This window comes from Cydia fagiglandana, chromosome 19, assembly GCF_963556715.1.
Source record: "Cydia fagiglandana chromosome 19, ilCydFagi1.1, whole genome shotgun sequence".
NCBI lineage: Eukaryota > Metazoa > Arthropoda > Insecta > Lepidoptera > Tortricidae > Cydia > Cydia fagiglandana.
The window spans coordinates 4,666,444-4,680,592 of record NC_085950.1 but is presented as its reverse complement, the minus strand read 5'-3'; the positions used below and the strand labels follow the sequence as shown (position 1 = coordinate 4,680,592).

The following is a 14,149-nucleotide window of genomic DNA, read 5'->3' as shown; positions in this document are numbered from 1 at the left end:
GGATATTTGGAACTCCATTTTTTTTAAAATAATGCATCTAGATTACTTACATAATGTGTATAAGTTAAAAAAAATCGGTTCTGTAGTTTAGATAAAAAAAAATTAAAACCAATTTTCTTTTTTTTTATTCTCTCAAAAACCTGCTGCATTTTAGGGTTATTTTTTTGGTGAAATAGCATCTTACATCTGGCCTAATAAATTGGCAAAACGGCAATCAATTTGGCTTCAGGGGCCGATGCCCCATACAAACACGGCTAGACCCTTTCTTAAAAATTAAGCATATTTCAAAATGAGAGCGTCATGTTCGATTGTATGGGAGCACAACAAGTACGTGAGTATGTCGGTAAGCCAATGTTGATTAAAATATTGTTGTGGGTAAATTATTAAAAAAACGTAATGTAGGTAGGTACTTCTTCGCTAACAACAATAAAACCAGTCTGCCCTCCTAAACTAAAAAGCGGTATTTGCATTAAATTTTCATTGGAAATTTAGCTTAGGAGGGAAGGACGTATTTTCAATGAAAATTTTATGCAAATACCGCTTTTTAGCGTAGGAGGGCAGCTTAGCAGTGTATTCACCATGTCTCATTACTTGAATTATATATCAGCTGTGTAGCACAATTAAAAATCTAGATCTATTTATGCAATACCTACCTATACTATTATATGACCTACTATATTATTCGTTTGGCCATCACGCAGTTCTACTCTGGTGTTTGCAGTTTTGTGGATAAGCATTTAATGCAGAGTAGGGCAGCCTAAGTCGGTGTTTACAAAAAAATTAAATACGAACAAAAATATTTTTTTTGTTCCAAATAATTACTAAATTATATCGCACCGTGTTTGACTTTATATTCACTTATGGAGGTAGTTAATTTCTTTCATTTAATAACAGTGGTGTGGTAGTACTAAAATTAAAACAAGAGTAGTTATCAATTTCATATATTTTCATTTTTATATCACTTAATATAAATAAATGAACAAATAGCAACAAATACAGCTATATACAAACAACATTACAGGTATAGGATGTTCCATATTCGAACTCGACACTGAATTACAGGAAGTTTCGTTTTAGTAGTTTAACAAAGACAGCTAAATTAGATGGCGCTTTACAGCTCGGTAAAATGTGTGGTAAGTACCTATACTCTGTATCTTTAGGTACCCTCAAATGCTCCTTAAGCCAGTTGAGGGTAGATGAAAACATTACATGATCAAATAATGTAGTTTACGTATCAGGTCGTTCAGTGACTGATCCAGGCGGTTAAGTATTTGGTTAGTTAACCAATATATGTTATAACTACCCGTAACTACAAATTGTTTGTTTAATTTTATTGAAATACCTAAAGATGCAGAGTATAGAAACCTCCAACCCCCGCCCATCTGGGGCAGCATACATCTGCCGTGTGTGGTGTGTGGACGCGGGATCCTCTCTCGCATAGGACTATACAGAGTATACAGCCACGAACGCTAGTGTCGTCACCTGGATACTGCTTAAAACTAGAGATGCACCGGATATTCGGTTACTATCCGGTATCCGGCCTAACCGGCCATGATTTTAATATCCAGCCGGATACCGGATAGTAACATTGCTAGATTTCGGAGTAAACTAATGGATTTAAGAAACAGTCTTGATCATAATCGCACTTAATCATTATTTTAAAACAATTTAAACATTCCACTGACTTGCAGGCTCACTCATTTCGAACCTAGAAATGTGACCGCGCGTACGTTTACTAGGAAACAGGTCAAACCTACAGAATGCGCACCTGTAAAACCGAAATGTAGGTATAGTTCCGCTGGCCGAATATTCGGCGGCCGGATACCAGATATTCGGCCAATGGTCAGGCCGAATATCCGGTATACGGCCAAACAACTATCCGTTGCATCTCTACTTAAAACATCTGACACAGATGATAAGGCCTATTATTATTATTAATAGATACAGTCAGCAGCAGAAATTAAGAGCGTGTCAAGGTAATTTTGAACACCTCGCCCGCTCGACAACTTCTGCTGCTGACTGTACCTAGAGTTAGACCAAGGTAAGTCCGCAACGATTTATCAAAATTAAACAGTGCAAGTGTTATTTTAAACGTCTAACTTCTATGAAATTATGACGTATACATGTATAACACTGCACTGCGTGTGATATCAAGATCGTTGCAGATTTATCTTGGTCTAACTCTAAGAATCCTAACTATCATATACCTATCTAAGATCAATGTGGCTAATTCCGTCATAGAGCCTATTCTGTCCACTAGCGTTTTTCTCGAACAACTAACATTGATAATTACATCGACAAAGCAGGGATTGCTTTTAGTTTCAGCAAACAAAAGCAAATGTTTTCTCCCTACGATTAAAAATCAAAGAAATATAAGCTCGTGGCACAGAATAAATAATAGTACTAGGTACAGAAGACTCACTCTCTAACAAAACGCGTCTGTTACGATCAGGACAGATATGGCCGCTAGGTGGCGATAGCGCCACGCGCGGCTTATGGCAAACCCCAAAATTGGGGTCGAATGGATGTACTTTTAGCTACCTGTAGCAAAGCGACGAAATCGCGGAGTGAGACACGCCTGGGGGCCGATTTTTGAAATTCGACTACTCGATTTCGTGTATTTCGTTCAATAATATCTCCACTACTAGGCATTTAAATTCTACTAATAGAATTGAAAACGAGTGGTCAATACCATTCGATTCCCAATTTCTATCGCTAGTATTTCAAAAATTAGCATTTCGCCGTTTTCCACCGATTTCCGAATGACGAAATCGAACGATCGAATTTCAAAAATCGGCCCCCTGCTCGTGGACGGAATAGTCCCTATGACGGAATTAGCCACACTGACCTGATAGTAATTATTTTGTGACAATAAATAAAGACAAATTAAACATATTACAATACGAGTATATTCACACTCATTGGCACACTTATACAATCACCACATCCCAGAATATTTTTTTCTACAAAAGAATATGTGACGTTCCACGGCAAAAGGTACCTTATGGCGTCTGGCGCTTACGTCGCATAGCGCATCTTTAACCAGTTATTTTAATAATTAAGTACCTATCTATCTTTTCATATCACTGGTTAAAAAATGGCAAAATAAATAAATTTATTAATTTCACCATGCCATACTCGTATTCGAACAGAATTTTGATATTTTTTAAATAACATTGACGAAAAGTAGAATGAATTGCACGTACCACTTAAAACTATACAAATATTTAGGCGATATCTATAAAAATAGTTTAATAATACAAAACTTAAATGCATTTTTGGGTGTTGCCGCCGAAAATTACCGTAACTAACTAAAGTACGGCTGCCAAGCACAAAAAAGTTCGTACAATGACCCCCGCTCATACAGTAGCATGTAGCATTGACCGGCGGCACCATGGGCGAGACAGCAACATAATTAGGTTGACATAGGGTCAATGTACGACATCCTTCGTGCTTTTTAGTGTCCGTCCAAGCTAACTCTGCACCGACTGTTATAAGCGAGAGTGCCGAGTGTGAAAGTCAATATAAACGTTATATTTGCATAGAAATTGACGTTTATACGACATTCCCACACTTTGTCATTACGAATGTATCTGCAGTGTTAGCTTGGTCTCAAATCACGAAACACATAAGTACATATATGTATTTTAACTTAAATTCATTATGGTATTTTTTGGCGGCAAACACATTTTATTAGTTATTATGTATATCAATAAAATACATGATACCTAATGTTAAGACTAGAATCACGTGCGAGAATTTATACACAATAATTTTGCAGAAATAAGTTTTTGATTAAAAATTTAAAATAGTTGACATCAAAAGTTAAAAAAATAAAGGTATCTTTCCAACCCAATTAAAACAAGTATCAATTGCAGTCAAGTCGGAATGAAACCTTAATAAAATACCCACAGGGTCAAAAATAAAAAAAAAATTATAATTTAAATTGATACCTAAATAGGAATGATTTTGATTGCTAATGTGCTAAAGCTATTTACATAAATTAGTCCGATCAACAAGGTCTGGGTACTGACAATAATTCATTCGTGAATTAATAGAATTAAAATAGAACATATACATTAAAATATATTATTAATTGCGAATTATTTTAAATATGTGTAGTCTATTGTAAGTTCAAAAATAAGGGACGAGAAATTAATGAAATATTTACATACAAAAAAACTATTGGTTGGTTATTTATTTCGAATATAACTACGTAATATAAGGCAGTGTTGAACCTTAGATTTTTCAGTGCCTATAAACTTTTAAAACAAATCTATGCGAGTACTTTTTACACTAATTATGTCAAACTTGAATATTTTGCACAAAAAAGTCTAAAAAAGAAGATAAAAGTCAATATGTAACAATAAGACAAGCGATAATAAGTTTTTCTCAAACATGCAATGAAATATTGATGTTATGTTCCTTATAATAAGCTGCGAAGTATGACGTTTCAGGTGCGGCTAGGACAAAAGGTCGTTAATGGAATTTCATACACATCTTGCAGGCCTAGGCCGGCAAAGTCCTCTTTTTTAATTTTCATTTCACAGATATTTGTGACAAAGCATCGTGGCATTCATCCATTAAAAAAAACTAGAGGCAGTATTTGCTTTATGGTTCGTAATGACACTCTGCCACTACGCCTATAAAAAAAACTAAAAACAATGTTTGCTATAATTTGCGGTTTTATTTGTATAAAATCAACATGAACTAAATAAAAAATACATTCTATAATTTTAAATTATAAATTTAACTACACAAATAAAAACATTTAAAATATTTCATTTAAACGTTAGCGGTAAAAAGGTCTACTCAAACACGCGTAGTTATATTTTTTTAATTGTTATGGAGGTAAAGTTGAAAAATATTGTATTGTATTGTATTGTATTTATTTATTTGCTTTTATTTATTCATTCTGTTTTATTGGATTTATGGTGCGTTGTTGATTTTTTGACTTTAATATGAGTTCCGACGAAATAATGAAATTAATATTAATTGTAATCGTAGGTGTTGGAATTGGCAGCGGAAGCAGAATTGATTTTAAATAACTTGCTGCCTCTGCCGCCAAGTCAAAGACGAAGTATGTATATGGTAGCTTATGGCAATTTTATTATTTGAGAAACTAAGAAAAATGGCTTACAGTTTATTAGAAACAGTTTTGTGGCATATTTTAAATGAATGTAACTACAAATTCGTCAACACTGTGGAAATTATACTTATTTACTCCATGCATAAAGCAACGATGTATGTGAAACATGATATCAACATGAAAGACTATGTAAACTTATGTGACGAAAACGACAGTCAGACGGATACAAGGCGAAAAAATCAAAGATACATGAAAATATACGGGTAGTAAAAATACACGACTCGTGTAAAACATACGCGTGATAATGATATAGGTACGTGTTGGTTATATTTTGGGTGTAAATAGTTTACTTTTAGTTTTTTCTATAAATAAAACTTGGGTTTCGTGGATTTTTTATTTTATTCATTTCATTGCATGTTTGAGAAAAGCACTATACATACCTCGGCGGGAAATGGGGTTGCCCGCGCTCAGACCTATCCGGCCTCGCTTCGCTCGGCCGTCTATATGTCTTCGGCCGGCAACCCCTTTCGTCCCGGCCTCTGTAGTAATGTACTATTTTTTGTCAAAGATTTCATTTTAGTCAACTACTCAGTACCGTCTTTACCATAAGGGCACACGGGGCCCGTGCCCAGGGCCCCCACCCTCAGGGGCCCCGAAGGACGGACAGTAGAAAAATGTTAGTTCAATTTGCTTTCTTTACTTTCCAAAAGGGCCCCATATTATTATGTGCCCAGGAACCCTAGCATAGTTTAAGAAGGCCCTGAGCACAACAACAAGTATGCGAAATGATCGAATTTTTTTCATGTTTTTATTTGATGTTTTTTTTTGTTAGTGCTTGAGAAAGGAGACCTAGGCTCTCCGAAACATGTCGCGCGAGTGACTAAAAACAAGTTAGTCTAAACCGTAAAAATATTCAATATGCGAAATGAGTTTTATGCGTAACATTACAATTAGGACGATCAATTATTATATGCCCCATAAATAATGTAAAAAGCACTCCCATAAATTTCCCAACAAAATTAAAACAACAACTAACTCTTAACAATAATCAATAACACCACCAAAATGATAATCATCACCGCTAGAACTAATATACAATGCATTTTTCTATTCTTCCTCTGATACCTCTCCGCTTTCTGCAATTGTTTGTAACCTTCCTGCACTTGCACTTGAGTTACTTCAATATTATAATCAATCCTATCTAATATAGTTCCCTGTTCATGCACCATATGACCTAAATCTTTGAATATTTCATTTAAATCTACTATAGAACGAACTATCTTATTAACCTCCTGTTCTCTCTCCGCTACCATTTTAGTATTTTCTTCCTGCATTAACAATAACTGTTTTTGATTAAGCGAAGGTTTTTCAAAATCTTGCTCTTCGTAATCATCCATGAAATTATTTTTCTGCGTACCTGATGTACTGGGTAAAGAAAAAAGTAAGTCGGTCTGATTATTCGTCAGATCTGGTAGCAAGTTGTCGTCTTCAAGACTTAGTTCCTCAAAGTTGGGTAAGTCGAAGTAGGCGTTTGACCGTTCTTCTCTGGATGTTAGGGATTTTAAGTAGTTGGACTGGGCGGTTCGGAAGGTCACGCTTAGCTCTTGGAGTGTGGTTACTAGTGCTAATACTACGTTGGTTGCTAGTTTTTGCTCCGTTTTGTTACCTGAAAATGATAATGATATATTAACACTAAAAAATGTTTTGTTTTTACATATTCAACTCACTACGGAAGACCGGAAAACATACAAAAACTATAAAATGCGCGTTTTCCCTGGGATAAGACCTAGCTAGATCCATTTTCTTTCGCCCCCGGAAACCCCCAGATAGCAAATTTCATCGAAATCTTTAGAGCCCTTTCAGAGATCCCCGAAATATGTAAATAAATATATAAATATACATATAAACAAGAATTGTTCGTTTAAAGGTATAAGATATAGCCGGTCAAACAACTTTGTCAGCAGAAAAAGCCGCAAAATACAAACTTTCTATGGAACGATAACACTTCGCGCCAAAATTTTTAGGGTTCCGTACCCAAAGGGTAAAACGGGACCCTATTACTAAGACTTCGCTGTACGTCCGTCCGTCCGTCCGTCCGTCCGTCTGTCACCAGGCTGTATCTCACGAACCGTGATAGCTAGACAGTTGAAATTTTCACAGATGATGTATTTCTGTTGCCGCTATAACAACAAATACTAAAAACAGAATAAAATAAAGATTTAAATGGGGCTCCCATACAACAAACGTGATTTTTGACCAAAGTTAAGCAACGTCGGGAGGGGTCAGTACTTGGATGGGTGACCGTTTTTTTTGCTTTTTTTTTGTTTTTTTTTTTTGCATTATGGTACGGAACCCTTCGTGCGCGAGTCCGACTCGCACTTGCCCGGTTTTTTAAATTTGCGGCTTTTTTCTATTGACAGAAACGGCTTGACAGACTAATTCATCTTTATAGTATGGGTGAAGTGTTGACAAGTTTAAGTAATGACTAGGCCCATCATTCCATTCTTTTCCACAAGAATTTAATAGAATGTACATACCATGTCTGACTTGAGCCTTGATAGCCGTAAGATGTGTGTAGGCATGTGTGAAGTGCCGGCCTATCTCCGTGGTGAGTCTGCCAATGTGTTCCTGTTCCCCCGTATCGTCTAACGCCGGTCGTCGGATCTGGCGCGAGTGACAGGATTGGAGTTCTGATAGTTTTGTTCTTAGCCTGAAATTGTATGGAATTACGATTTTTATCCTTTAAGCTTATGCCTGTTTTATCTGTATCTTATGGCCTCTATTGGCATTAAACTAAAAGTGAATGTGAAAGTTCCCAAATTGTGGTTTTCTAAAGCAGCGGTTGGCAACCTTTTAGCAGCCAAGGGCCACATAGTAGTTAACAAAGTTGGCGCGGGCAGCACATGGTTAAATATTTATAGGCCTAGTCCATTTACGATAAATATAATGTACAAACCTAGTGATAATATAATGGGCCTCCTCCAAGGCGTCTGTCCAGGGCGGCGGCGCGGTCTCTGACCGTATCTCCAACCCCGCCTCCATGTCGTTGGAGCTGCTCCGCATGAGCCTGACCCGTTCCGACTCATTCTGTAAATCAAGTTATACATTTACTAAGTATTTTTAATTTTCTTGATTTCTACTTGCTAATTTGTCCAAAGGATGTCTGGAAGCTGCTTTTCACTTAGCAGGAACAATGGTTAATACATCACCACATAAAAAATAAATCTAAAGTGCAAAAACAAATTACAGCCTAAAAGGTTGGGAAACATTTGACTATTTAACTTTTTTTCCACTTGCAGATATTAATCAGTATAATGCAGCTGGCAGATATTTATTATAAATACCTTGGTGGTGTATACGCAAACCAGTAATAAACAAGTAAACCTCGATAGGAAAAGATGATGCAAGCTACATAAACATCGTATAGATAGGTATAACTTTACTCACTGTCCAAGTCATTGTAACAAACATATAGATGATAAAGTAACGTCCTACTTTATCACCCTAACATTCTACCAGTACTTAGATCTTGTATTTCGCCAAGTTATGGTAAATAGAGCTTTAAATCGACATTTTAATCAATAAAATGCGTACCTGTTCTGAAAACAACTGTCGACTGTGGATAGCATTGTTACGCATTAGCACGAAAACTTCGGTGAGACTTCGCGACACCATTTTAATAATAATTTACCACTGTATTTGCTAATAAATAGAAATAATTATTTTATTGCACTTTGGGTCTGACACAGTTCGGTGCTGACATTTCGGTGAATGGGTTTTATTTGACAGCAGGCGGTTGTATTTTAATTTTGTACCTCAAATTTGTCGAACCTAATTGGACTAATGAAATATTATTTTATATTTATAACAACTTTATGAGAGCTTTATTGTATATTTATTTGTCATTCATAATGTTTTTAAGATACTCGATAAACTTATGGTTTGAACTGAAAACAAGACTTAGTTAAATATTTTTTAGTTAGTCATTCATAAATATGTGGCACAAATTTACTATTTGGACCAACGTACAGAAAAGTGCAAAACTTATGGAAAAATAGATCTGCATATTGTCATCTGTCACTATCCATAGGTGTTTATGAAGTTTGCTATAATTATATTAAATTTCTTTTGAAGAACTTGCAAAAGGATAAACAATGAAATAAATATATATTTATAAAATTACTTGAGTATATAAAAAATTATAATACTATTTACTAAAATATGTGGTTTAATAAAACTATCATCTGAAAAACTTTAAAAATATTGCTGCACTTATAGCAAAAAAAAAACAGTAAACGCTCGATTGACAGGTATCATTTTTGGTTAGAATAGAATGGAATAGACAGTCAATAGAATTGTTTATTCAACAAGAAGATTGATTTAAAGAAGAATTTCATTCGTATTCCTTTAAAGTAATTACAGCATTTATTCAATTAACGAACAGCCATAACTTTATTTCAAAATGAGTATGCCATCACACGACCCCGGCCCAGAGCAGTTCCACCAATTTCCATCAAATAGGATCATCGTAATACACCCCGGATCCCTCTACGTCCGCATCGGACGAGCCTCCGACCTCCTACCAGTGAAGCAACTCCACTGCATCGCGAGGAAACGTCGACCCGGAGGCAAAATCTATCGCGATCCATTCGTACCGCCGAGCGTGCCGAAAACTAAAGAATTGATTGAGGAATTAGAAGAATGCCGACTACAAATATCGCATACGTTGCAGTCTTGTATGCAGTCCAACGGGGCGCGGCGGTACGCTACACCTCCGCAGCAAATCGCTGCTTTTAACCGCAGATCTTTACCAGAAACTGTCAGCGACGGAGAACCGTGGGCCCAAGTGGAATGCGACATCGTCGTTGGCGACCTAGTCTTAGATATAGACCCAGATTTACCTTTCAATATACATTTTCCGTACAGAAGAGGTGATTTTAACATACACTCTGAAGTTGGTGGCTCAATATCCTCAGTACTCAACGATTTATACATCATTTGGAGTTCAATAATAGAACATAAGCTTGGGATACCTTTAATAGAACTCATAAAGTACCGATGTGTACTTTTAATACCAGATTTATATTCTAGGGGCCATTTGAAATATCTGATGTCTCTACTTTTGAAGGATTTGGGATTCGGTCATTGCTTTTTGGTCCAAGAAAGTGTTGGAGCCACATTCGGGGCTGGAATCGGATCAGCATGTGTAGTTGACATTGGTGACCAGAAAACTGCCATATCCTGTGTCGAAGACGGTATCTCTCATAAAACTACAAGATTACGGATGGATTACGGAGCTGGTGATGTATGCCAAGCTTTATCTTGGATGTTTCATAAAAGCGCATTCCCTTATAAGAATTGGAACGAAAATATACCAAGAGATGTAGTTTTAATGAGGAATTTGTATGAGAACTTCTGTCACGTAAACTTAGATGTCTGTGGTCCACTAGAAAAATCATTTCTAGTCGATCATCCAGGGGATATTGTCAATAAATACACGCTGCAAGTCGGGGACGAATGCATCATATCTCCTCTATCAATGTTCTACACAGACCTGCTAAAGATAACAGGCTTAAAGGCAACTAAAATACAGAACCGACAACCAAGTGATCCAGAAGATCCGTTTGACGCTGAATTTCTAAGAGAAACTGGCAGAAAGCGAGAAACAGCCGACCCTAGTGCTAATGAAAGTCAGCAGTTCGAAGCTGTTAACGAGAGTCAGCTAGCGACAAACCCGGATGAAGATATTGTAGTAGATACGTTAGAAGTAGGTCCCGGAGATGCCGTCTTAGCTCCCGGTCAAGTTTTAGCTCTAGATGCAGCCATATTGCAAAGTATAGACCGAGCTAGCAGCGAGGAATTGAAACGTAAGATGTACAGCAGTATTTTAATTGTCGGTGGAGGTGTTAAAATTCACGGATTGTCCATGTGGTTGCAGAATAGACTAGCATTACAAATACCTTACGCTTACAAGACGGAACAGTTAGAAATTGTGACATCACCGAAAGATATAGATCCTGCGAGTACAGTATGGAAGGGTGCTGCGGTTATGTCATGTTTGGAGTCGGCAATGGAGCTATGGATCAATCAGACGGAGTGGAATAAGTTCGGTTTGAGGATACTGAGGGAAAGAGCACCATTTATTTGGTAGTCTTAGAAATAAATACTTTAAGGATTATCCTGTTGTTTTCTTAAATCCGTGGTCATACAATGTAATGAATAAAATTTTTTTAATAATTGTATAAAAAGCGCTGGTGGTCTAGCGGTAAGAGCGTGCAACTTTCAACCCGAAGGTCGCAGTTTCAAACCCCAGCTCGTACCAATGAGTTTTTCGGAACTTATGTACAGGCCTGTCTCCATATTGCGCGGTAAACTATCGAACATTGGCTCGCGAGGCAGCCGCGCGCAATGGATACCGGGTTGGCTCGCGGGCATGTTCGATAGTTTGCCGCGCAATATGGAGACAGGCCTTAATGTCATTTGGAACATCAAATATAAATAAATATACCAGTTGCTTTTCGGTGAAGGAAAACATCGTGAGGAAACCAGACTAATCCCAATAAGGCCTAGTTTCTCCTCTGGGTTGGGTCAGATGGCACTCGCTTTCGTAAAAAACTAGTGCCTACGTCAATTCTTGGGATTAGTTGTCAAGCGGACCCCAGGCTCCCATGAGCCGTGGCAAGATGCCGGGATAATGCAAGGAAGAAGAAGAGGATATTCATTGTAATGAAACATTGTTTTAAAAAGTACAAAAATTATTTATTACAAAAAATACTGTAAATTTGGCGATATTCATTATGATATTAAGTACAACTTTAAGTATTATGATTTTGCCATAAATAGCAACATTAATTAATATCAGAATTAATTAAATAGAAATAATAACCTTTTACAGTGACTTGAAACCGTATCTAATGTAGGCGATATGTTCGATTATTTACTAAATTTTAGACAATACCATTTTTATTACTTATCCTAATACATATTAATCAATAAAAGATAACGTGCTATTTAATCAGTGCTAAAAGTAACAATGCAGTGGGTAATTCGCCAGTAACTAGCCACCCTAAACTAAAAATGAATTCTATGCACCTATAAACAGAATTCAATGTTGTACATATAAGGTTTCAAAAACTGGCCAGCTTTCAGTAACTAGCCACCTTATATTAAAATGAATTCTGTTTACAGGTGTATAGAATTCATTTTTAGTTTAGGGCAAGGGCGAGTGTCTAACAGTCGCCAGTTACTGGCGAATTACCCTATCAAGTGTATTTTGTATTAATTAATATAAAAGTAAGTAAAAATAAAAACGCCTGATTCTATTCATTACTCCTAATTCATATATTATGTTTAGAAGCACAGCTCACAATTATCACTGTATGTGTATACAGACACCATCAAAAATACTGCAGTAAATGGCGCCTAAAGTGGCCACAAGTGCTCACTGCCACTACTGCTAACTATCAAGTCTTTTCTCTTTTGCAATAGTTTGGTGATATATTGCATATTGGCACACCGGGTTAAAACTGCATTTTTAAATTTGGTATACCTAATTTTATTCAGTTTTGCAATGCAAACTACCTACGCAAATATACAAAAAAGTTGCGTATTTTCATAAAAAAAATTATAGCAGCAGAATGGTAATTTTTATTCATATTAGGTAGCTTAAAAATAATTACAACAAAGAGTATATTATGTTTTATCTTAACATATGTTACAACAAAATTACTAATAATTTTATATAAAAATTATTGCCAAATGCATTGAGATTCATTGATTTACAAAAAATTGAGCATTACAATAATTTTTTGACACATATTTTTACATGATACCCAAGCTACCCAAGGCTCAGAAGAGAACAATTTTTCGCCAATCTGATTAAATTGTCCGATCAAATCAGGCGGTGCGGACGCAAACGCCAAACAAGAATCATATCATATCGTACCACCACAGGTGCGTACTAGGGCAGTCTTTAACTAAGCTGGGGCCCCTGAGCACATAAGAATTTGGGGCCCTTTTGGAAAGTAAAGAAAGCTAATTAAACTAACATTTTTCTACTATGATCTTCTACTTATTATGGATAGTCAAATATACTATTACTGTCTGTCCTTCGGGGCCCCCTGAGGACGGGGGCCCTGGGCACCGGCCCCGTGTGCCCTTATGGTAAAGGCGGTACTGTGCGTACCACAGAGTGTTTGTTTTAAATATTGAGTTCATTGTACATATTTGTATGAAGGTAGAAAATTCAATCTTTAAAAACCTATCAATCACAGACTAAAATTTGCTAGGTACTTATCTAATTAGTCTGTTTAAAAAGATATTTAATATTGTTGCACCCACATAAGATCACATTACATGATATGTTAAAGAACCATTTGAAACTTAAATAATTGTGACATTCCACGGCAAATGGTACCTTATGGCGGTTGGCGCTTACGCTATTATTAACGCCGCTCCAATATTATCGCGGCGTTATGCGACGTAAGCACCAGCCGCCATAAGGTACCTTTTGCCGTGGAACGTCATATATTACTTCGAGACCCTTTGCTCATAAGAAAAAATTATGTACATTGTGCATTGTACCCAAAGATAATTTGAAATATAGCCGGATTGTCAAGGTATGTAGACGTAGCCACAGTAAAACTGCCAGCTTTCGACCATAACCTTTGGCCTACTGTCGAGTAGATGGCGTTACTTTAAAAATTTAACTACGAGTAATTAACACATATCAGTGAAAGAATAATGATCAAAGTCAAATGACGGTCTAACAGTTTTAATCTTCTGTCGAAAGATGGCAGTAAATGTACTGTGGCTGCATAATTTACCATGACTACCATGACAGTAACACGGTGTAACATGAGGAAACCGAAAAATTTTAACAGCGTATTCCTGATCATATTTAGAGACAAAAATGTCCTATAAACTTTTTTTGAAATTCGCCTAGTTTCAGAGATAATATTAATTAAAAAAAAAACAAGTTTTTATTGTTACATAGTGTAAAAGGCCTTTTTGACGGTGATGTTGCTGCTATGGGACGTAGTCTAAATATCCTTATTGATA

The 14,149-nt window shown here is 36.3% G+C and overlaps 2 protein-coding genes across 2 annotated transcripts; one reads left to right on the top strand and one right to left on the bottom strand.

The window, feature by feature from the left end:
- Positions 1 to 925: 925 nt before the first annotated feature.
- Positions 926 to 8,857, bottom strand: LOC134673815 (syntaxin-16). The gene is made up of 4 exons (XM_063531841.1): positions 8,684 to 8,857; positions 8,046 to 8,176; positions 7,627 to 7,799; positions 926 to 6,755 (listed from the first exon to the last, which is right to left on the bottom strand). Exons 1-4 carry the CDS (start codon positions 8,762 to 8,764, stop codon positions 6,121 to 6,123), a joined length of 1,020 nt encoding a protein of 339 aa, XP_063387911.1. The 5' UTR covers positions 8,765 to 8,857; the 3' UTR covers positions 926 to 6,120.
- Positions 8,858 to 9,450: 593 nt separating this feature from the next.
- On the top strand, positions 9,451 to 11,267 carry LOC134674246 (actin-related protein 8). Its single transcript, XM_063532308.1, has one exon. It carries the CDS (start codon positions 9,552 to 9,554, stop codon positions 11,238 to 11,240), a length of 1,689 nt encoding a protein of 562 aa, XP_063388378.1. The 5' UTR covers positions 9,451 to 9,551; the 3' UTR covers positions 11,241 to 11,267.
- Positions 11,268 to 14,149: the final 2,882 nt, after the last annotated feature.